The sequence below is a fragment of the Catharus ustulatus genome, chromosome 16 (assembly GCF_009819885.2).
Source record: "Catharus ustulatus isolate bCatUst1 chromosome 16, bCatUst1.pri.v2, whole genome shotgun sequence".
NCBI classification, from domain to species: Eukaryota; Metazoa; Chordata; class Aves; order Passeriformes; family Turdidae; genus Catharus; species Catharus ustulatus.
This window is the reverse complement of record NC_046236.1, coordinates 12051923-12076880: the sequence shown is the minus strand read 5'-3', so window position 1 is coordinate 12076880 and position 24958 is coordinate 12051923. Positions and strand designations below refer to the sequence as shown.

General features: G+C 44.3%; 1 protein-coding gene across 2 annotated transcripts; it reads left to right on the top strand.

Moving 5' to 3' along the window:
- The first annotated feature begins 4685 nt into the window (after nucleotides 1-4685).
- Nucleotides 4686-24496, top strand: SNX8 (sorting nexin 8). 2 transcript variants are annotated; one of them, XM_033074121.2, is made up of 11 exons: nucleotides 4686-4970; nucleotides 11549-11739; nucleotides 12159-12276; nucleotides 14624-14745; nucleotides 15114-15194; nucleotides 16119-16279; nucleotides 16687-16819; nucleotides 17888-17956; nucleotides 18710-18859; nucleotides 19193-19342; nucleotides 20064-24496. In XM_033074121.2, exons 2-11 carry the CDS (start codon nucleotides 11599-11601, stop codon nucleotides 20175-20177), a joined length of 1239 nt encoding a protein of 412 aa, XP_032930012.1. In that variant the 5' UTR covers nucleotides 4686-4970; nucleotides 11549-11598; the 3' UTR covers nucleotides 20178-24496. The 2 variants fall into 2 exon arrangements, with proteins under 2 accessions (XP_032930012.1, XP_032930011.1); XM_033074120.2 differs by lacking the exon at nucleotides 4686-4970 and adding an exon at nucleotides 5053-5178.
- The last annotated feature ends 462 nt before the right edge of the window (nucleotides 24497-24958 follow it).

Sequence of the window (24958 nt, the reverse complement as noted above, 5' to 3'; positions counted from 1 at the left end):
AAGGTGGGGAGTCACTTTTTATTTCAGAATACTTGGAGAAATTGTTTGGTTGTGCCTGGAATAGCAGGTTTGGGTGGATAATGAGCCAATGTACTGGCAGGGCAGAAATCAATGGCACAAGTAGACAGAACTTTTACCACTTTAATTAGACTATCCACACTCCTTTTTTAAACAGCCTGGTCAAAGCAGCAGAGACACAAAACTCCTCATTTAAAAGGATAACGTTGTAGATCAAACTTTTCCACTGTTTGCAGTGAATCCTCTAAAAACCTCCAAAGCCCCCCGAATTTCCACCAAGATCCCCCCAAACCCTCTGCAGGTCTGAACCCCCAAATTCCCTCTGATATTCCCTCCAAATCCCACCCAGAGCTCCCAAAACCTCCCCAGGGGATCTGAGCCCCCCAAGCCCCCCGGGGGTCTCACCCTGAAGGCGTCGGCCACGGCCTTGGCCCCTCGCTGGTTGGTCCAGGGCGAGATTCCCACAAAGAATTCCTGGACTCTAAGGGGCAGGGGGCGGTTGGGACCCCCGGAGGGTCCAGGAAGGGGTCCCAGGAGGGTCCCGGGGGTCCTGGTGCCCCCCAGACTCACCGGTGAACAGAACGTCACCCCCGTCCAGCGCCACCCCCTCGTCCGTCACCGACAGCACGCAGAGCTGGAGCTGCTCCAGCACCTCCCGGAGCCCCCAGCGGGCACAACTCTGGAACCCGCAGCGATCCTGCAGAGCCCCGGGAGCTGGGGAGGGGGACAAAGGGGACATGGCGGGGGCGGGGACAGGGGGGAAAAAAGGGCAGAGCAGGTAGTGGCATTTAAAAATGAGACCTTGCACTATCATTCGTGTTTTGCCGAGCTCTTGAGGGTGGGTGTTTAGGAAGCTGAGGCAGTTGTGTAATTTTTCAGGGAGTCACACGATGGCATCCGAGCTCCACTCCAGTTCCACTGGCTGTGTCCATTCCCTGCTGAAGACAGCTCGAATGAATGGAAATGATGACTGGCACTTTGTGCAGCAATTTTTTCCCCTCATTATATCGTGGTAGCTGACCAGACCCTGACTTCCCAGTCAGCACCAGCACTGACACCGAGGTGAACAGAAAGTGCTGTTTCCTGCCATCACAACCACACATTTTTCCAAATGTTAGGCAGGACGTGGCTGCTGTTCAATCTGTGTATTCCATGGCTCTTCCAGGGGTCTCTGTGAGGTCTGTGTTGCTTTTGTTTCACCACTCCCACAGTTGTCTGTATTGCTGGAATGTGCAATTTCTGCAATTGCCCTTTTTCCTGTTTGCACTTTTCCAGTGGATCTAAGCATTGGATTCTCCTTTCCCTGACATTGCACAGGCTGCTCTTTGCACTTTCCTGTGCTTTTCAGCAAGTTTTGATTTATCTGCTCTTCCTTCCTTCTCCCTTTCCTTTCTCTGTTGAAATTTCCCCTCAGTCCCTGTCCTATCTCACTGCTGTTCTTTTTCCTTCCAGTCCTTACTCAGCGATCTGAGAGAGAGCGGAACAACTTTTAAAACCAGAGATTTTGGCACTGGCAGCTGAATCCTGTTCCTTTAAGTACTCCACATGCAAAACTCCTAATCAATGGCAAATTTGGGAGAAAAAATGCTGCAGAAACGGCTTTTTATATCACAGCTTTCCAACCAGCAGTGCCTCATGAATTTTATTGTGTGCAGGTGATCTGAGAATAGTGGAGCTGACAGCTCTGTTTCCTAAACTGAATTCTGAAGGAGTAAGCAAGTTCTTGTATGAAATTTCATCTAATCCTGACAGGACGTGCCTGGAATGACAGGCTGCGAGGCAGGGCCTCGGGTAGGGACCTATTTCTGCATTGCTTTTGTCACCTGGAGCCTGCTGGCTCAGCCCCTCTGCTCTGCTCTGCTGAGACCCAGCTGGAGCCCTGTGTCCAGCTCTGGGGTCCCAGCGCAGGAGGGACCTCTTGGAACAAGTCCAGAGGAGCCACTAGGATGATCAGAGGGATGGAGCAGCTCTCCTGAAGGAAAGGCTGGGAGAATTGGCATTGTTCAGCCTGGAGAAGAAAAGGTTCTGGAGTGACCTGACTGTGCCCTTTCAATACCAGAAGGGGCCTGCAAGAAAAATGGAGAGAGACTATTTACAAGGGGTAATGGCTTTAAATAGAAAGAGAGTAGGTTTTGATTAGATATTGGGAAAAAACTTCCCTGTGAGGATGCTGAGGGCCTGGCACATTGCCCAGAGAAGCTGTGGAAGTGTCCAAGGCCAAGTTGGACAAGGCTTGGAGCAACCTGGGACAGTGGAAGGTGTCCCTGCCCACAGAATGGGGTTGTAACAAGATGATCTTTAAGGTCCCTTCCAACCCAAACCATTCTGTGATTCTCTGACACATACCTTTTTTTTTCCTTTAGTGTTTATTGTTTCTTTATGCTCAAAGTTTTCCAGAAGCTTGTGCTGCAGTTACAGCAAATACAGAAATGTTCAATAACTTAAGTCAAGCAGATTTTTTCTGGCCCTGTTGAAAAATTATTTCTGCAATTGAATTATTTTCCACAGTATTTTTCTTCAAGACTCTGAAGCAATCTTCGGTTGAGAATATCTTATTTATACCAAATAAATAGTTATGCTATTAGCTTAAGTACAGACCAATCAAAAATCTATAGCTAAATGAGAACATGTTGATTCCTCCATTCATTTTCTCCAAAAATGCTATATAGGCGAAAAATCCTGTGGTGTTCAGAAGTGCTGAGCAGGCAAAACTCTGCTGGGCTGCTGTACAAACATGATTTGGAGGGCCTCTCAGCTTAAATAATGCCATGCTTTTTTAATTTTATACACAGCTTTCGTCTGCACCCACGCTCGTGGGGACTGAGCTGAAATAGCTCTGAGGGAGGAGGAAAGGGAGAATCACACCACTCATTCACATCTTTGTAGCAGCACAAAAACTTTCAAAGGGGAGCACTTTGATCACAGTTACTCCTGAAGTAATTCTCACTTCAGAATTTTGTGTTTCAGTTCTCTCTGCATACGGTGGAGGTGACTAGTTTTGCATGATTAAAAAAATATCAGGAATTCCCTGTTAATTAGGGAATGTATCCAATCCTTTGGACATTGAAACCATGAAGCATTATTATGGATTGTAACATCTCAATGTAGAGGTTCAAAATCTGTAAGGATTATTTTCATGTCTGATGGGGTTTTCAGGAAAATCACAAAACGTCACTTTTTTTTCATCACTGTCACCCATATAATTCCTGACTAATAAAATACAGGAAGTGGGGAAAAATCACAAATAAAATGAGAGGTGCTCATACATGCAGTTCTTGTTTTTATGCAGTTTTGGAAAGTGTATTTGCATTTCAAATGTTCATATTTATGTGCTTTTCTGAATAGCTTAGTGTTCATTTCTACTAAATTTACCAAAAATCCAGATGCATGCAAAATATATTAAAAAAATACTGAGCATGTAATTGCCTAGATGGCAGCAGAAATGCCATGGGAAAAGGAACTCAGTTAAAGAAAATATACCAAAATTGACTTGGAGTAATTCATCTGCTGAGAGGACTCAGTCTCAAGCTGTGCCAGGGGAGGTTGAGGCTGGACATCAGGAGGGATTTCTTCACAGAAAGGGTGATCAGACATTGGAAAGGGCTGTGCAGGGAGCTGGGGGAGTCACCGATCCTGGAGGTCTTTTAGGACAGAGTGGACGTGGCACTCAGTGCCATGGTCTGCCTGACAAGGTTGGTGTTCGGTCACAGGTTGGGCTCGATGATTTCAAACTTTTCCAACCCAGTAGATTCTGTGATCGTGTGACTGGAAACCCAAAGTACAGCCTCAGCAGTTCACCTACTTTTCCTAGCGCACAAGAAAGCCTCCCTGAAGTTCACAACAACCACCCTTTCCAGGTTTAAAAAAATAAAGTAGCTACACTTCAGAATAATCCTGTGTTAAACCCATGAGCCGATCACTTCTTACAGGCTCTAAGATCCGTGAGAGATGTGTTACTACTCCCGAGGCGGTCCAGAGGCGCTCGGAGCGGCGGGCACGGCTCTGTCCCTGCCCCAGCCTGTCCGAGCGCGCCGCACGCAGCCCCGGAGCCGGGAGCGCTGCCCGAGCGGGGCCGCGGTGTCGCAGCGCCGGGCAGTGACACCGAGCAGGGCCGGGCGGAGCCCAGCACCGCGGGCATCGCGCCCCTCGCCCCCGGCCCCGCGGGAGGCGCCTCTGCCCGCCCGCCCCGCCCGCGCTGACAGGCGGGCGCTGCGGAGGAAGGGGAGCGGCCGCCCCGGCCTCACATGACCGCGGCCGCGATGGACGGCGAGCCGCCCGCGGGCACGGGCACGGGCACGGGCACGGGCACGGCCGCAGGTACGGGGGATGCGGGTGGCGGGGCCCGGGGAGCGGACCGGCCTCCGGCCCGCCTGAAGCTGCGGGGAGCGCCGCCGCCTTTCCCGCTCCGCCCGGGCGGCGGGAGCCCGGGGGCCGAGCTGCGGGGGAAGCAGCGGCTGCGCTGGGGTTACCTGCCCGCTGGTGGCCCCGCTGGTGGCCCCGGTGGCGGTCAGCTCCCCGCAGCCCCTCTGCGGGGCTGGGCGCGGTGCCGAGCCTGTCCCGTGGGGACACGGCCGAGCGCTCGGTGCGGGCTGGGCTGGGCTGGGCTGGGCTCGCTCCGTGCCCGCTCCCGCCCCGGGGCGCTCCGCTCCCTGTGCCTCCCTCCGAGCCCAGCCACCGCGCATCCAGCGGGGAGAGCTCCCAACGCTGCACTTTCGCTGGGTCTGGGGTGAAGAAACTTGTAGCCAAACGCTGCCGGCGCATATTGCGAAATGGGAGATGGAGGGAGCTCCTGGGTGAATTCAGGGAATAACGCGTTAGGCTCCTCCAGCAGTTAAACTGAAGGAAACTTTTAGAGGGCTCTGTAAAGTTTTCTTTGAAGTGGCCGAAATTCTGTACCTGCTCTGTGCATACTATGTTTGTTTTTTCCTCGGTTTGGAAAGAAAAATAAGTAGGTAAGCTTAACGCGTGGAAAATGGTTTGGTTGATTATATTTAGGATCCACTGTGAGTTTGCTCTTGTTAGGCCTTTGATGCTCCTGATGCAGATAATGCTTATAAATAAATTATTTTGGAATATTTCTGTCCAGGACTGATGTAACATATTGAACAGCAGCCTTTGTGGAAAAAATGTCCTACTGTACCAAAGAGAGAGCTTGCTCAGGTATGTCTGTTATGGATTTACCATCTGCTTCAGGAGTCTTCTAGAGATAAAACAGTTGTCTCCAAGAAGAGTATTCTTGAACTGATTAACTTCTGGTGGTGGTGCTTCTGTACCTTTCTGATCTACTCAGCCTTCTTTAGAAAATCTGGTTTTCTTTGGCAAAGACTTTATGATGAACACTGCAAGAGGGTCTGTAATGATTTTGGCTAAAGAAAAATAATGCTGTGAATGCAGCGATGTTTTTTATTTCTGGCCTTGTGATGCAGTTCAGAGATCTTTGAAAGTTTCACACCCATATGTAATTTTTTTGGGACCAGCAGCTTGTCAGTGAATTTTTTGGGAAGATTCAAATATCCAGAGTAATGAGAGTCCTGATAGGTATCCCTGATACTCCCCCATGAGAGCACATACAAATGCTGTCTTTTTGATTTAGCAAAGCTGCAAGTATTTTAGTACAATCGAAGAGAAAAAAAAAAAAGATAATGTCCAGCATGTAGAAGTCAATTTTGCAGAGTGGCTTTTATTGACTTTTTTTTTTTCCTTTGTTTCTATGTGAGTCTGTTTTGCAATGATTGCAGGGAGCTACTCCAGGTGTGTTGGCTGTGTAGGGAGTGAGGTGTCTCTTTTTCTTCTGATGGGGAAACCTTTAACTGTGTGCTCAGCCCATGGAAGGGCTGTACAGGTTACAGACAATATAATTTGCACATAACCACTGATTTCCTCCACAGCCTTCAAGTTTTAGGGGTTGGTGCAGGTTGAGGGAGAAAAATTTACCAGTTCTAGACATCAGGAGGGTGAGAAACATGTAAGGAGGATGAGAAGCAAAACAAAGATAAACGATTTCTTTTCATGGGATGTTTTTGACCTCTATAAGGACAGTTGGTTGTGGAAACTTGCCAGTTTTGTAGTCAGGCTAAAATGTCCTTGTGAAAGTTTCCTGGAGTAGTTGTTTGGGTTATTGCTTGCTGGCTTACATTTCTGGCTGTGAATTTTTACACTCCTAACTTCTTTGTAAGAAATGATAGCTTAGCAGTCATCCACTGAGCTCTGGGAACCAGCCCTAGTGAGCATTTGACTTGTTGTCTCTGTAATCTTAGGGCACATTCCTCGATGGATTTTTCTCTGCTAATCCTTTTATTTCTTCAAAGTAGCTGCATCTCACTTTATTGTGCTTGCTCCAGCTGGGGTCTGTGGCTCATGGCTGACTTGTGAATGGAATGTGGCCCTTGTATTCCCAGACTTGGGAAATCAGATGAATCAGTTGATGATCTAAGAGCTTAGTTAAAAGAGCAGGGCAATAGGCTTAAGGTAAGTTCTTTACACACAGTAAATCTGTGTGACAAGTTGGTGTTGTATTTTTTGGTTTTTTTGTTTTTTTTTTTTTTTCTCCTGGAGTATGGGACTGTGGTAGTTTGAGAAGCAGAAAGAGGTCTATAGCTGCAGGGGACTGCAGAAATTTAGGTGCTTTTTGCGTATTACTAAATTAACTTTAAATAGTGTCATCTATTCTTGAATTGTGGCATAACTTCTCTGTTTCATCTTTAGGAACACCAAGTGCTGAATAACTATTTTAAACTTACTTGGAAAAAACCCCTAAACAACCACCAAAAAACCCTCTCCAAACCAAAACTTAACTACCCATAACACCAAAAAAAAGGGGAAATATAAAAGTCTAACCAAAGGAAAAAAACCCAGAATATCAGACTAACTAGTGCAGGGTACATACTTGACATCTGTGGTGGTTGGGTTTTTTTAAGGAGAAAAACAAAATGTTGGAGCCTCATTCCAGCATCTAATTTTATGATTGTGCTATTTTATCTTGTTTTGGCATTGGGTAGCTTGTATTTACAAAGGAATTGCTGGGAAGAAGAAGGAAAGAGACTCTTAATTACTGTGAAGCTAAATATGATAACTTTCCTTGTGCCCAGTAAGAAATACAGACCTGCCTTCCATGTTGAACACACAGCTGTGTAGCACTTAGGTTTGTTAGCCTGATTCTTTTGCTTTTCTCCTTTTGAAATAAGAATTGCATGGTTTTGAATTTTTCAAAACAACCCAAACAAGTTGCATGCAATAGTCTCAAAAAATACATAAAGACTTTAATAGGAAAGAAGTGTTTTGTTTTGTTTTTGTGGGACTTCTGCTGTTATTTTTTTAGGGGATTTCAAATTATATAATAGTTTAAAAAATGAAAGCTAATATGGGAATCTGTTTGAATTTGTAGTTGAAATCTGCACCAGCATTCAGGGAGGCTAATGTGGATGCTGGATTCTGGAATTATGGAGGAATGTGTTTGACACAATAAGGAGGAAAGACATTTCCATAATTCCTGGGGCTTCTCATGAGAAGACAAGAAAGGGAAATGCTGATGAATGATTGCTGCTTTAGTATTCCTGGCTCAGGAGTTGGTAGTGGAGCCCTCATTTTTTCCAGGGAGAAAACTGAGGTATCTGTGTACAAAACCAGTCAGTTTTCATGTTCCCATTTCCTGTGGGCTGGATCCCCTGTGCCCTGCACAGCTGTGACCTGTAATGATGGAGATCTGAGCTGTTTTTCCTGAAGGTTTTACTTCCTTTCAGGATCCTTTCTCCTTCTAGTAAACATGCTGCTAATATAACAAGTAATTCTTTGGCACCATCTACCTAAGCATGTCTAATAAATATACCTGATTAGCACCTGGTGTAATAAAGAGTTGGTAGCATCAGCCATCTGTAAAAGGGAGATAAGGCCTCCAAATTTGATTGACAGAGCTTAAACAGGGAAGGGAGATCAATGTTGTGATTTACCACCTGTACTTCCAGCCCTGGCATTGCTCGACTGTATGTGCTTACTCACACATGAAAACTCTGTGCAGCTAGCCAGGTACTTGGAATTCTGCCCTGGCTTTCATAAATGTGTGATTTTTGAAATTTGGGTGGAAGAAACTGGTAATTCCACGGAGGGCAGATTGCTGCCCGGTTGTATCAGTGGAGTAATGAACATTGAGCACTAACTAAAGCACGAAACACATGGTATGAAGTAGAGAAATTTTCTGTTGCAGTTGTTCTCTGGGTAAGTTTCCCAACTCCCTTCAGTCCAAAGGCTATCTGACTTGCTACCAAAAATAAAAAAAAAGTATTGTGCAGTGTTTTCATAGCTGTTTTCTTTTACAACCAAACAAAAACTAGGCCATGCTTTGAATGCTTCTTCAAACCTTTAGTTCTTGTCATCTTGTTGCCTTCTTGTTTGCATATGCATGTTAGTATGTATTATTTTTAACTTTTGTATCAACTTGTTTTCAATTGTATCAGGCCACTTCCTGATATCTTATAGACAACAGATTGAGAAACTACTGTAGCAAAAGCCTAGCTCGTAGGAAAAAGCTGATTGTTATTTTGTCTGCTTCCCAGTGTTCCAGGGGACCATTCCATACCTCATTTCTGTATCCACTCGCTGCTCTCTCTATATAAACTTTACTAGATAATGATCTGCTGAAACCAAAGGGAATGTTTTCAAAATTAGCTGTTCTCCAGCAGAGAGTGCGTGATGGGAAGCGTTAAGTGTTCTGTTACAATGCATGTAAATTCTTTTACTGGCTGAACACGGGAGCTCATACCAATGAGTTCCCACTATTATCCACCATTCCTGGCCAGGGCTCCTGAGGCTGTTCCCAAATAGGCTCTTTAGCAAGTAGAATGAAAAATGGGCTGAAAAATATATTGCTCTGTAGGGTTAGTGTTAATGCCATGATAAGCATTCCTTAAAGCAGGTTAACAGCTGTTCCCAAGTCATTTTATTGTGTTCTCAGACCAGTGTTTGTGGGTGTAGATTCACTCTGAGTAACTGTCTTGTTGATAGCAGACATGCTGAGGTTATTAATTAAACAGTAATTATTCAAACTTGTTTGCATGGTTGTCTGGTTTGTGTGATTTCACACATTTAGACAAGGTTGAGATGTAAAGAAGCTACAGAATATTTCAGGGAGAACCAAGAGTGTGAACTGCTGATAAAGAGAAGGCATGTCCTGTAGGTGATTTTTAGAAAGCAAATTTAGAGAATAGCTTGGTAAAAACGGGGGAGGAATTACCAAGAAAAGAGCAGTATGGCTGAATTGTCAAAGGACTGTGGAGTCTTGCCTGATGGGGCAACACTCTGTGGACGTCTTACTGGTAATGGGGTTCAGACCTGCAATGAGCTTGGGAGTCCTCAGCATCAGTTTGGTTCTGGGACTTAAAGATGAAACAGTGAGGGTTTCATGGTTCACCCTGTACATCTTTTCTCCTCTTGCCTCTCTCCTGCCTTTGGGGTTTCAGGAGTTTACCAGACAGTGCAGGGCTCCAGTTCAGTTTTGTGCTGTTGGCTGTCCAGCAGAAAGATGGGAAGCAGAGACAGTGAATGGATAGGCAGGAGGAGATGTTGTGTTAGTGCAGATTGACACTGCTGGGGGAATTAGTTGGGGTGCTTTTTGAGTAGCCCCCTTTTGGGGAGGCCTCTGCAGCATCATCTTCTGCATCACAGAAGGCTCTGGAATTCTCTGCAGGAGCTTTGGGTGTGTGTGCACTGGAAGAGCAACATCTGCTGTCGTGTGTCACATTTCATTGGTGTGTCTTGAGCAGTTAAACCCAAGGATTACTGGGGTGGACACCCAGAGAATTGCTGCTCTGGATATCCAGGATTCCTTGTGCTCTGCATTATCACTTCATCCAGCAGTATCCCATGTCAACACTGAATTAGCTTGTATTATTTTACTGCAAGTTTCCGGCAGGTAGCTGGAAGTTTTTAGGAGCTGCTACATAGGTGGGGTTAGCAGGTGATGTCTGTTAAAGCAGAGGTGTTAAGACTTGCTTCTCTGAGTCACATTAGCAGGAATCTGAAGCCTGATGAGGCTTGTGGGATAAGGACATTTGTCCTGGATTTGGTTTGGTTTCATTAAGCCATTTTATGGAACAAATAACAAAGTGTCTGTTATGAAGTCATAAATCCGAGGAATTAAAGATTGTTGGTTTTCCCCACTTATCAGGGCCTAGGGCACATGAAAGAGCAGGTAGGAAATCCTTATCAGAAGGAGGTCAGGGATTTCCAGTTAAGGATATGACTTCTTATCTTCCTTGAGTTAATCTGTTACCCAGTTAACAACTTTTTGAACTATGTATCAAAGCTTGAAGAAATGCTTCTAGCTTCTGCAGTGTTACTGTGTTCTCAAAATTGCAGATATATTTAAGGATTTCTGCACAATGGCAAGGAAGGAAGGGATAATGAATCCTACCTGGCTTCTCTAGGCACCTTTCATCGGTGGATTTGACTTGCTTTATAAAAGAGTTTGTTTACAGTATGCCTCTTAGTAGTAAGGAACCCCCCTGCTCCAGGCTGGAGAGCAGAGTCAGGTGTGGGGTGAGCAGAGTCCAGGGCCATACCCTCATTTTACACACTGTTTCCTATGTGTGGAATGGCTAGAAAAGTAACGATGGCTTTGAAAAACAGTGTAAGTCACATAACAGATGTAGCTCTGAAGTCAGGTTGAGATAAGAGGCTGCAGTCAGGCACTTGATAAGAGAACACTCTGAGTCATCAGCTTTGTCCCTCCTTTGATGTCATTTGTCCTCTGGGGCCGCATTCTTAAGAACCCATCTTTTTTCACTTCTGCATCTGTCTGTAAATCTGGTACTGTCCAAAGCTTCCCAGTTATGGTCAAATTCACTGTCAAAAGCTGCTTGTTTTCTAGCTACAAGCAGAGGAAGAGCATAGGTAAGTTTGAAAGATTTTGCCACAGCTTGCTGTGATAGAGGAATTGTCAGGTTGGTAGCCCTGATTAGGAACCTTTTCCCTCTGCTTTGGAACTTCAGTATGTTGACATATTAAATTATTGTAATTCACTCTCACTGTAGCACACTGTCATAGAGCCTAATAAAATGATGTCAAATGAAGTGTCTCCTTCCTTTGTAATGAAGTGCAAAATTAATGGATTAAATTTGTACAGCGCAGTGAAATGACCCATTTTGCTTTCCTTCCATGAGTCGTTCTAGGCAGGATCCAAAAGTGCTGAGCAAGGGTTTCGTTCATTTTGGCAGATGCTGCTGTGGTGGGAGCTGGACAGACAGGAAATGCAGGCCTCTTAGCTGATTCACAGAACAAATTTGGCCTGTGATTCTTTGCTTAGTGGAGATGTTTCTCTGACTCGATATAATTGGTGGTGCCCTGGGTGTTGAGAGCAGGGAGGTACCGTGATGTGAACGTGTGTGGAGCAGCATCACCTCCCAGGGGAGTGGCCTGGCTGGGCTTCTGGTGGTGTTGCACTCCTCTGGGAGCACCAAGCAAGGGAACAGAGTATTTTAAGGCTACTTCTTTTACTATATCTTATCAGGTCTACTGTTTTTTCCCTTTTCTCTTCTAGATTTGGCAAAGCCTCCAGTAAATGAACCAAGGGAACCGGAACAGTTTCTAATGCAGACGCCCCAGGGAAATCCACTGCTGCTTTCCCACACCCTACAAGAGCTATTGAGCAAGGACAGTGTGCAGGTGGAGCTTATACCTGAGAAGAAGGGCCTTTTTCTGAAACATGTGGAATATGAGGTTTCCAGCAAGGTAATGTGAACAAGCTTTGGGCTTGGTGAGAATTTATCCTCCTACGAATGTTTCTGCTGGCAAAGTCCAGAGTGATTTAGATGTGCTGGGTGATGCTGGTTTTAAGTAGACCAGTTGTGTGGGCTGAGTTTTAGTGCAGTAGCCCTGGGTCTTCCTGACTTGGGCCTCTGCAGCATGGAACATCTAACTGAGCTGTGAAGGGTGGGCTGCAAATTCACTTGCTTGAAACGTGAGCTCTGTAACAAAGCAGGTGTGGGACAATGGAAGCGGAATGGTTTTATAACAAATCAGCGTAGCTAGCTGGGTGTTTCACAGTGTTTTGAGCTAGTGAAGAAATTGTATTGGCAGTGCAAAAACAAACCAGTTGTGGAGGTGCTGCTGTCTGAGCTGTGCATTGATTTATCCCCCATTACCTGCAGCGGTTCAAGTGCTCTGTGTACAGACGATACAACGACTTCGTGGTGTTCCACGAGATGCTGCTGCACAAGTTCCCATATCGAATGGTGCCAGCACTGCCCCCTAAGAGGATGCTGGGAGGTAAACCTGCTTCTTCATTTTGGACTGGAGGGGTTCTGCTTCATGGTGCAAGCATGGTCAAGGTGATACTGTTGAAAAGAAATGTTTAAAAGATTGAAACTTTTGGCTTCTGCCTTGCCTCACACAGCAATTTTGAGGTTATAGTACACAATTTGCAGGTATGAATTATTGCCATGCTAGAAATTCCTGTAGGTGAGATATGAATGCAAAATTACAGTGGGGGTTTATCCCATAGAATTTCAGTATTTAATGATTTTTCTTTATAAGATTTTGGGTGTAATTCTACACAAGAGCATGGCAGAGTTACAGGTATTGCTTCTTAGAAAAGCAAGTTGTGATGATCATTGTTTAGTGGTGCACTTGGCAGTGTTAGTTTAACAGCTGGATTCAGTGATCTTAAAAGTTCTTTTCCAACCTAAATGGAATCAGTGTCATTTCATTCAAGTATACTTTAGCAGTTAGACTAGAAACCAAGAAGTATCCCAAGACAGAAAGCATATCAAAGTTCCTTCAGGAATAATTTTTTCATTAATCTCAAATACTGACACTAGTTTTAAGCATTTATTATTTCAAAAGTTGTATAAATGTATAAAATTCTGTCTTGTTTAATACTTTATCTGTGAAAGAACAAGCTTTTCATTGCCTTCTTCTTCCTGCCCATGGTGCTAAGCTCACAGTGTTTCAACAAATAATTGATTCCGATTGAGGAGTCCATGTATTGCTCCAGTAAAGCAGAATTGGTAAACAGTGAACAGAGCAGGGTGTATAGTGAACTGGAGCAAAGCAAAATCACACCCCTGAAAAGCTTCAATGGTCAAATGTTCTTATGATGGAATGTGAATTGTGAAGATGTTTTTGGAGGGGTTGTGAAACCCATGTGTGAATTTAGCCTGATGCAGTGTTCTCAGCCAGAATTTTCACTTCATGCAATACCTGTGAGCAAAGAGACCTCTGATTAATCTCAGTGGACAGAGGGTGCTTGACAGAAGCCCCAAGTATCTATCACTTGTCAAGGACTGTTATTTCCTTCCATTGCTGGTGTGTTGATATTTCCCTGCATTCACTGGTGCATTTCTTCCCACACATATCATAACTTTAGGAAAAAACCTGATAGGATTAGTTCCCAGACTACTAGGAGAGCAGTTCTAATACACTGCAAAGCTGTGAGGAGGCAGGGAGTGCTGATTGCCTTTAGTCCAGTGACTGCATATAGAAGAGCTGTGGAAGTGTGCTTAATGGAAACTGCAAACAGGAAAAAGGAAAGGGAAGTGGTAGTTCTTGTTTCTGAGAAGATTGAATGACAAATGGTGTTGCAGGACACATGATTTGATGGATTAGTATAGATGTGTGACCCTTGGAGCCTCCAAGTCCCAGAGCTGGATGGACAAAACTCTGTGGTTTGTCCTTGGTGTGCCCCTATGCTGAGTTACACAGATCCAGTGGGGGTCTGCTCCCCTCCATCTGTCAGATGGAGATGGATGATCTGCTCTGCTCCTTTGGAGGACAGCAGCCATCTGAGGCAGATCCTGTGGGAAGTCTGTACAAAACTTCAGAAATGTCCGTGTAGGTTAAGTGTGAGCAAAGCAAAATCGAGATCTGCAACCCCAATGGCAGAAAAATGAATTGGTGGGCAGTGCTGTACTGAGGATCACCTCTGAGAGTCCTCACAGGCAGCAAACTGCCAGCTTAAAACTGTGGCAAAAGAGTAAAAATCCTTCATGACATGAGAATATTGTCATGGATAAGAGCATTCCTTTAATTTCTTTCTATGTTGCTTTCTTTTCCTTTAATCTTTGGTTTTATTTGTTATTGCTCCTGAAAAACACCAGGAACTTTAATTTACTTCCTTATTGTAGGTATTACCAGATTGAAAAATTTTCCTGTTTCAGCAAAAGGACCAGAATTTTTTTAGTTTGACAAGTAAAGAGTCTGGATGGATTTGCTGCAGATTGCTGTGCAAGTCTTCCAAAATACTTTTTGACACCTTGCATGAAAAGGATGGATGCTGATCCCAGGACTCTCAAACAGGCTGGGATATCCTCTGGAATTGGTTCAGAGGAAGAAGCATCTCTGTAGGCCCACAGTTTGTAAGTGGAGGTTTCAGGCCTTAGACTTGGCTGTCCTTCCTCCCTGACCTACCCTGTGGAAATAATGTATGCTGAATTTTGGTAAGAGGTAAAAAATACCTGATGGAATATTTATTCAGGTGGTCAGTCTGAAAGGTCTGATTTTGGGAACTGACAGGCTATGGGTAACTATTCTCTGGGTTTTGTTGCAGTGTGTTATTTTTTCTTTCTGAGATGTAACGTGAGGGGCATTAATTGTAATTTCATGTTTCTTCCTGCAGCTGATCGTGAGTTCATAGAGTCGAGGAGGAGGGCGCTGAAGCGGTTCATAAACCTGGTGGCTCGACATCCCCCTTTCTCAGAAGATGTGCTCCTGAAACTCTTTCTGTCCTTCAGTGGCTCAGTGAGTGTTTGTCAGCAATAGTCCTGAGCTTGCATGTCTTGCTGTAACTGCCTTGCTGGGCACAGCGTTCAGAATTGCTGTTAACCTACATGGGTTTGCTCCCTGGGATGAAGAGAATTTTCTCTCAGTAGGTGTTTCCACAGTGGAAAGTGGAAGGTAATTTCACTCAATGCCAGGAGTGTAGTATTTTGAAAATTATAACTGTTCTTAGGGGAACAGAGATTATGTTTTCCTTAAATTAAACCTAACCTGATAAAGCTGTATCTGCTGAGTTGTGTCTTGCTGCTGCAATATATCTGAGACCTGCATGAGCTGTCTGTGTTTTTTCATAGTTCTTTCCTGCTCATTTGACTCTATATTTTCTCCAGGATGTACAGAATAAGCTAAGGGAGTTGGTCCAGGGAGTGGGAGATGAATTTGTGACTTGCAGATTAGCTACCCAGGCCAAGGTATGTATATGAATTTCTTGCAACATGTTATTTTGGTTTATATGGCTTTCTTCTCCAGGTGCTTCAGTTATGCCATCTATTTAGTGATGGAGACCTTAGGTAGGAGACAGTTGTTTCTGGAGTTAGAAGGACTTGTAATTATAATGAAAAGATCAAATAAACTTTTGACTCTTAAGGGCCTGATATTTCTAGCTAAATAAAGGCTCATGAATATGATATAGATTAAACAATGAATCCTGTTCAGAACATGTTTCTCTGTAATTACTTGTACTTGCATAACAAACAAATGCACAAATTGCACAATTTAAAAGTTAATGTCTAGATTGATGTCTTTCCTTTGTGCTCATGCCCTCATTCTGTCTGTTGTGCTCTTCTTGTGGGAGAGCAATTTGGACTGTTATGGAAAAGTTAGTTGTAAGTTCTCCATATATCTGTTTATCCCAGTGATTGAGTACACATCCACTGTGTTCATTGAGCAATTTCAAAGCAAGTTGTTGTTCAGGTTCCTGCAATGCTTGCAGAAGGTTTTGCAACTAAAGCTTAATTCAGGCTTTTACCAGTGATAAACTGGTCCAAAAAAAGCTGAACTTTCAGTTCACGCTCAACTTTACTGGGCTGGGAATTACCAGTAGGATCAGATCAGAGCTTGTGAGCTTGAAACCTCACAAACCCCCTTGTAACTGCATAGTAGAATGGCAGATTTTGCCAGCTCTGTCTACACTGGCTATTTGAACCTCTTTCTGCCTCTGAAATTTAGGGCTATTTGTGTGACATGTGACTGGGACACCTAAATGGGAAACTGATCTCTGCAGAGTTGTGAGAGCACAGTGGGAGACAGCGAGCACAGGAGGGAAGCCTGTCCCTCCCTGCAGACTGTGCTGTGCCTCTGATTTATCCACCAGTAACCCCTCTGTACTCCTTCAGGACTTCCTCCCAGCTGACATTCAGGCCCAGTTTGCTGCCAGCAGGGAGCTGATCAGAAATATTTATAACAGCTTTTATAAGCTCCGGGACCGTGCGGAGAGGATCGCTTCCCGAGCCATCGATAACGCCTCCGACCTCCTCTTGTTTGGGAAGGAGCTGAGGTAGGCTTGGAGGAACAGGGTTTGCTGATGTGAACATTTCTACTGCTGGCTTAGAACTCAACACTGTTGTAAAGTTTACCTGCAAATGGTCTGGTAAAAATGGGTATTTCAGTGCATGCTGTAGGACATAATCAATTTTCCTTCTATAAAAGAAGGAAATGTGTGCTTTCCACTAAGGCTGCATTCCCTAGAGTGTGAGGAAAGAAAACAGAAATACCTTCACATTCAGGTACTTGTATTATTGTCTCTCTCCACAGTGTGTACACACTTAACTCTGCATTTGTGATGGCACAGTAGTAGCTCAGCACTGTGAGCTGTTTAGACAGATTTGAAACCGCTCTCTGCAAAGAACTTTATCTCAGTGGAATTTGTCTCCTAGATGTGACCATTGCTTTATGTCCTTCCAGTGCTTTGGGCTCAGACACTACCCCACTTCCTTCCTGGGCTGCTTTGAATAACAACACATGGGGGACTCTGAAACAAGCCTTGAAGGGTCTGTCTGTTGAATTTGCACTTCTGGCAGATAAGGCTGTGCAGCAGGTGAGTCCTTCACTTTTTATTTTTGGTTGTTCTTTCTGTAACATGAATGAGGTACACTGCTACCCTGAATTTCTTCTTGAATCATGAGCTCTGTGGACATAAGCCCTTCAAGAGCTAAGAGGGAGATTGCAGTCCAAACTAAAAGCCTACTTGTTCAAGCTTGTGTGAAATACCTGGACTGTGTTTAAATGGGCAAAAAATGTAACAGGCAAGGGAAAGGAAGGAAAAACCTGCTTTCTTTCTGAATTTTAAATGGTTACTGCACACATTAAGTTCACTTCTAGGGTGAGCTGTCCAAAAGTGTTGTGTTCCATTTTATTAATCTGCTACACCAGAACAACTTGCTTCTGAATCAAATTTTCACATTCATGTACTTAAACATTACATGAGAATCATTCAGACAGAAGCAGCACATTCTGGTCTAAGTGTACAAGGTGGTAATGACTGTCAGAATGATGTGAGAACACGACAATCTGGGAAGGAAAAGTAATAGTTTTGTCTTCAGTGCTGTTCATCTCATTGTGTTAAAACACTCAGTGTGCTTTTGTAGATCAGTCAGACCAGGTCTCTTTCTCTGGAGTTTATACTCCAGAGAGCTCTACTGATACAGGAAGAAGAGTATTTTGTTTGTAAAATAAAAGCACTGGTAGTGAAATTTGACTTGGTGTCTCATCTCTGCCTTCTGATGCATGAACTATTACAGGGAACATGCTGGTGCTCAGAGTTTTAATGGATTAGTTATTTTGTAGGAAGGGAAGATGAAAGATTGGAGGAATCTGCAAGAGCAAGGAATTCCAGGCAGAGTGTGCTGAAAGGACTGACATGCAGGCCTGTGAAACCAACTCCTCTTTTCTAATGATCAGTCATTTGGAAAAGCTGTTCCTGCCTCAGTCAGGTCTTTGTTCTGCACACTGAAGTCTAAACACTCCAGTGCTGTTGGAGACATTTTTGATGCAGTTGTGTAAGCAGTGATGTGGCCTGGAGAGAGCAGGGAGAGCCTGCATGGTGTGGGGGTGAAGGGCTGTGATGCCAGGCTTACGTAAAATGTACTTTTTCCTTGTTTTCTAGGGTAAACAGGAAGAGAATGATGTGGTGGAGAAGTTGAACCTTTTCCTGGATTTACTCCAGTCCTATAAAGTGAGCTCTGCTGTTCTGCCAACAAGAAAGTTGTTTAGAGCAAGCTTGTGCTCTTTAGAGGGTGTAACGCCAACTGGATGGAAAAGTGTCTGTGAGGCCAGTTCAGAGGCAAACCGGGCATCTGGCAGAGGGAGGGGAGTGGCTGTTGGCCACAGGGAGCTCTGTAGCCTTCCTGATCTGCTTGTCTGATGAGAACTTGCCAAAGAGCAAACTGCAAGGAACTTAAAAATATGATTGGTTAGCTGATTCATATAGTTTACCTTCTTGTTTTTAGATTTGGCTGCTTTTGAGTCAAAGCAGTGAACTGGATTGCTGCTGATTTGCCCATGGAGGCATGAGTTCAGTTATGAATGAAAGGATTTTGTTAATATTAATCTTCTGGTCAGCTCTATGTGGCAGTCTCTCCTGACATTCCCAGGCCAGGACTGAAGTTGGAGGACTTGAGCCAGCACTTTAATTAATTGCCAGTACTTAAAACTGAGAAGGTCAGGAAAGATAAGAGGCCTGATAAGATCCAAAATGTTGGCAGAAGTGTTGCTCCAGATTGCCTCTTAAGCTCACTGATCTGGGTTCAAACAGTTGTTTCTTAAATTCTTAGCTGCTGGCATTTTTTGACCCTCTTGAAAACAAAGGAGCAAAAATCTGCAGCACAGAAATGACACAAAGTGTGACCACACGTGTGTGTTCCTGATGTACTGGCTGTGTTTGCTGACTCTTGGCTCCCACTGTGGACTTTTTTCTTTTCCCATAAAGGACCTGTGTGAAAGGCACGAGAAGGGGGTATTGCACAAGCACCAGCGAGCATTGCACAAGTACAGCATGATGAAGAGGCAGATGATGAGTGCCACTGTGCAGAACAAAGAGCCAGAATCGGTGGAGCAACTGGAATCCCGGATTGTGGAGGTAGGGCAGGCGCCTGGGAGAGCAAAGGGTGGGACTGGGCTCTGTAATGGTGCTGCTCTGTAACTCAGTCACATTTGCAGAAAGATTTAGGGCTGTACTTTGGGAAATCCCTGCTACCCACTGCTGGTTTTCCTCAGCACTCGTTACGGGCTCTCTGGCAGCACATCATGTGCAGGAGCTGTGGGAAGCAGCAGTCTGCATGATGGAAAAGGGAAATTCCTGTTGTACCAAATGGCTCTGTGTTTGAATTGCTGGTGTGGGGAGGAATGCTGTTTTCTCCTGTTTCTCCTTTCTCCCACTCTCTTCCTGGTCACTGAGCTCCTCTTCTTTCAGCAAGAAAACGCAATCATAACCATGGAGCTGCGGAATTACTTCTCCCTGTACTGCCTGCATCAGGAGACACAGCTCATCCACATCTACCTGCCTCTCACATCTCACATTCTGGGGGCCTTTGTCAACTCCCAGATTCAGGGTCACAAAGAGGTGAGTTCTAGACTGTGTTCTTTTTCTCAAAATGCCAATGAGAATTTGAATGGATTTGTTTTCACCCACTGGCCTTCATGCTCTAATCAGCTGTGCAGTTGGGCTCTCTCCTAACTTTGGATGTTTGGGGTGAGGATCAAAGTTAGCCTCTAATCCCTCTAAAAGATGGTATCTTCTTGCAGCAAGATTTCTTTTTTTCTTCTCTCATCTGTAGCTGGCCCTACCCTGTGAGTAGTTGAAAAAGACTCAACCATTAAATCTTTACTCTGTAGTGAATGATGTGTGTTTGCTAGATTAATCTGGTTTTTTTGTTGAGCTACACAGAAATTGTATGGAAAGAAAACTTTCCAGGTTTTGCTCTAAAACTTAGAAGCTCCCTTTTGTTAAACCCAAAATATTCCCTTTATATTCCTTTAATATTCCCCCTATACAGACTTTCTTGCTTTGGTTATATTAGAAAAGTCATTTCTCCTTCAGCTCCCTTCCAGCCCTTCAGTGAAGGAATTTGAAGAAGGGAAATCTCCCTTCCACAGAAGCTCAGGAAAATATTCATGGAGCTGCACATAGCACTGGTCTAACATGAACAATCTGGGTCCTCTGAACTTCCTGAAAATACTTCAGCAAATCTGTGTTGTGCTTCTGAGTGCTGCTAAAATTCCCTGTGGTGAGATTGTTATGTGCTGTGTGGTCATGTCTGCTTTCTCTCCTTCTCCACTCACAGATGAGTAAAGTTTGGAATGAATTGAAGCCGAAGTTGAGCTGCCTTTTTGTGGGATCCAGCAGTATGCCAACTCCACCCCTGTCACCTCCAGAAGGAAACTTCTTTTCCAATTAATGTTCCCAGCATCCCACATGGAGCAAGAAGGGCAATCAACGAAGGGGTGGGACCTCTACCTCCAATGAATCCTCCAAACAGTTTTTTTTTTGTTTTTTTTCTTTAAATATTGCTGCTTTGAGCTGCTCTCTGATTTAGACAGACTGGATGTGGGGCAGAACATACAGATATAGAGACAATTTTGTAACTTTGCAATGCCCTGGGGCAGAGCTGATGTTCATTATCCTGCAGACACCCCTCATGGGGCTGGGATATGGCCTGGCACAGCGAGTGCTGCAGTGCTGTTGCTGAGGCCTCTGCATCTTGTACTAACAGTCCTCCAATCATGTTTATCTGCAGCTGTGCTGACACATCTCTGCACGTCTCTGAAGTGCTGAGATGAACAGGATAGCTGAAGCACTTGCTTGTAAGTGGAGATAAATTGCTTTTTATGCCTTGGAGGGACTGTGTTAGGGATGTGTGTGCACAGGGAAAGCTGAAAGCCATCCCCCATCCCATTGTAGGTGTCTGGATTTGATTTCTTATGCTAGACCTTAGCACAAAATGAATGAAGTGGTTGGATTTTGTAACCCAGCTGGGCAGGGGCCAGTGCTGCTGTGTTACAGGGGTTTTCCTGATGGTGCTGGATGGACTGTATTGTCAGTGTGTTTCCCTTCATGGTTGCAGGGCAGCCTGGGGACTTGCTCATGTTTTTCAGTTTGGGGCCAAAGACAGCTGGGTTCAGGAACTCAGAGGAGTTTGCCTGGCATAAATGGAAAAATAATTGACTAAAACACTCCTTAATTGTAAATCATTTGTACTACAGGAGCAGAACAGCTAGATGGTAGCTTGTTCTTCTGGAGGTGCTGACCTCCATCTGGTGAGTAGCTGTTCAGGTCTGTTGGAGAGCTGCTGACCCAAAGGCTGGTGTTTTCTTCGGTGTAATATCAGAAGTATCCTGTTGCACCAGCAGGCTGGAACACAGTGCTGATAAAGTTCATCAGCCAAAATTCAGTATTATCAGAATGTTACTGTCATTCTTCCTGGCTGTGGGTAGCATTGCAGTGTGTTTGTTTGTGAAGGAGAGCAGACAATTAAGTGAAAGTTCTCATCTCTGAAAACACCACAGCCCTTGGTGATGGGGTTTTCAAAACGGTTTGTGGTTGTGATAAAGGGACTAAACATTCTCCACTTTGCATCTCCATTCCCTTGGGAGGCAAAGGGGAGAATGTGCATGTTGTGTTACCTCAGGGGAAATGGTGCACATCCTCCAGAGAAAGTGATAATCAAACTGCAAACGTCTGCAGCAAAACTGTGGGAACAGGACTCCCTGAACCTGACTTCTCTGGGGCCAAAACAGCTTCCAAAGGGGAATTTGTGACTTGGCTTGTTAGCATTTTCCTTGAATGGGTAAAAAAGGAAGCACATTAACAAGGATGAGTGCTTGCTGTTAAATTGGGACCATGAAAATATTTTCCCACTGGGGAACTTCCCCACTATCAGGAAGTGTATTTAAATCCTCCAATCACAAAAGCTTTTTCGGGTGGTTTTTTTTGGTGGTTTTTTTTTTTTTTTAATTTAGAAATTTCAGTGTAACATGAAACCCTTCCTAGCCAAGGTGGAAATTCTGGATTAGTTTCCTCAGCTAGGAGCAAGATTAGTTATTTGCCCAGTTCCAGGAGGCTGAATAACCATGACTCACATTCCTCAAAATGGAGTAAATACACTGCTGTGGGTGAGTTCCTTGAGTGCTGGGCCTTAAGCAGTGTGTAGCCAACCTTGCACAGAAGGCATTAAGAGCTTTTTCCAACAACTCAAATGTTAACTCACTTTCCTCCTGCACATGGGCCTTGTCTAGTGAGACAGATGAACTGCAAATGGCTGTGACAGATTTGATTCTCTCTTGGAGATTTCCTAAGTGATGCAGAAGAAATTCTGCTCACAAGCTGGAGCAAACTGTCAGGGGAAGGAAATGTTTCTACAGTCCAGTTACAGAGAAGATACCATCTGAGGCATGGCACAACAGGTTTTTCTGCTTGACCTTGGCTTGATTAGGAAGATGGTTTGTGGTTCAAGTGTGGAAAGTGTGCTACCAGACTTTTCCATGCTCTTCACTCCTGGTATTATCAGAAGGTGCTGTCTGGTTATGGCACCCATCCTCCCTCATTTATCTTTGTTTGCCTGATGTGGTGAACAGTGAAATACTGTATATTTTGGGGCAAGATCAGATAATTTATGATGGGTCTGATATGTTACTTGTTTGACTGGGAAGTGTTCTATAGGAGTGCTTGCAAAGGACTAGCCTGAATGGAACTTTGCAGTTCTCACTTTTAGAAAAAAATTACTATTTTGAACTTGATTTAAAATCCAAAAGCAGTCCCCCAAAAAGCAAACATCAAAGTGACATGAGTGCTTTAGACTAACTCCTATTCCTGTTCACCTTCAAGCACAAATTGTACAGTCCTAGTGCAGAGATTGTTGCAATGATAGAGACACACCACAGGACCTATAAAGAAACTGAAATTATGTTGTTTTGAGAAACAGCCCATTCCTCCATTGTCAGCCCTTGTGTCTTTGAGGACAGTTTTGGGTTGGGGTTTTCTTGTTTTGATTTTACTCTGTTCACCAGGTATTTGAGAACTGAGGCCCAATATTCTCAAAGCTGATCCAGCTGCTGGCACTTTCAGAGTTTATTTCATACTGGACTGTCAAGCTTCTGTCTCATTCCTAAACACATGCAGACACTATTTCATACAACCCTTAGTTTGCAAACCTTTCTTCTGGGAGACTGGTCAGTGTGCAAACAGCACTGTTTGTTTACCTCAATGTGTGAGGGACTTCCTTGCTGTCTTTGTTAGGTTCAGTTTATGGATCTGTCAGACTTGGAGGGCAGCATCAAGCACAGCTTCCTCCCTCCAGAGGGAAGCAGCAGGGACTCCAAGGATCCATCAAACTGACTTCATCTGTCTGTCTGCCCTAGCCAATGTGGGAAAAACAGTTGTAGTTACCTCCATGCTCTTGCCTTCTGCAGTAAACACTAACCAAGCCAGATAAATTGTGTGCTGCCTATCTGAGATCTGATGCTGCTGTAAGATGCAGTGCCAAAGTGTTAATGTGCTTTTGTGAATGGAAACTTCTCTGTGTGTGCTTGAGGTCAGGGGACTTCTATGTGCTCAAAGGAGTGATGGTAGAAAAGCCTTCAGTGTTTGTCAGAGCAGTCCTGGAGGTACCAGGGTAGTCAACACCTGAGACCCTGAAAGGCTGCCTGAAAATTGAAAAGGGCTCTAGATTTTGTCACTCCTGAGGGCTTCTCCACTTCCAGCTGTGAAGTGGGAATATACAGGCTTTTTGTCAGTACCGTGTTGAAAGGCTCAAAACTCTATTTACCATACCTTAAATCTTTGATCCTTCTTTCCCTCTCCTTTCATCTTCCTGGCAAGTTGCTCCTCCTAAGTCAGAACATGTTCAATGGTGCCTTGCTACATTCCAGTGCTTTTAATTCTCCTTTAACCATGCAAGGGTGTAATTCCTGGAATTTCTAACAGGCTAATTTACACTTCACTTTGTGCTGTTTACTAAGAGACAAAGATACCAGCTGGGGTCAGAACTTAAACCATGTCAGTCTCAGGGCAGCAGGAGCAGTAACATCCCAGCTCTTTGACATGAGCTAAAAATTGGGGTTGGGGAAAGCACCTTCCTGGAAGGACTCACCTGACTGCACACAGGGGATAACAGAGGAGTGCAAGCCTGAGCCATGCTTGTTCTTTTCCTACCCAAACTCCTGGAGGAACAGAAAGTAATTCTGTGTGATTGTCATGTGCTGTCTCTCACCCAGCAATTTACAGTTTCCACCAGGAAATAACCCAAGGTATTTAACAGGTATTGGCAGCCAGTCATTCCCTTTCCTGCCATGCAGTAAGGTCTTACCCTCTGTAAAAGCTGCCTGTCCTTTTAAGGGGTGCTAATTCTATTTGCCCCAAGCCATTGTGTCTGTTAGAGCAGCCAGGAACCCTCACTGCCAGGTCAGAAGCAGGGGTGGGTATCAAAACCTCTGTAAATAATTGTGCAGCACAAAAGGAAAAGTAAAGTTTTAAGGTCTTAATTCATCCTCCTAATTCTGAACTGTGGCTTGTTTAGCAGATGAAGAAGGATGTTTTTGAGTGGTATAATTTTTTCCAAACTGCTGGAAGGAGGCAAGAAACAAACATAGTTCAGAGGGTGTGAATTTTGTCTGCCTGGAGTATCCTGTATCTTTGCTTTGCTCAAATAGCCTTATGTATGAAGCACTTTATCCAAATGCAGGAATTAAAGAACTATTACTACAGCTGGTAGACTGGAAATGTTTACAGATCCTACATTACATTCCAAGATTCTATCTGTAAGTGTTATATGTCTGTAAAAGTGTTTGAAAAAAGAAAAAAAACCAAAACCCCCACCACCTTGTGTCAGAAGTTACATATGTGATGTGTTATTTCTAGCATTAAACTTTTGCTGCCCACCATGCTGGGTTGGGCTGACATCAGTGCTGAGTGGTCACCTGCTCCTGCCCTGGGACAAAGCCTGCAGCCCTAGGGGATGGCACTTTGCAACAGCAACTTTCTGGAAATTGAATTTGTTCAGCATGTTTTTACCTGAAATGCTCAAATAGTTTGACTTCACAGCAGGAGCTGTAACAGTGAAAGCTAGGCTGAGACAGGACTGTACATCTACCTCTGGTTTGTGTTTTCTTAACTCCCATAGCCTCACCCTGCCTTCAGCTGGAGCATCCCGAAGGAATCTCTGGTTTGAACTTTCCTAAAGGC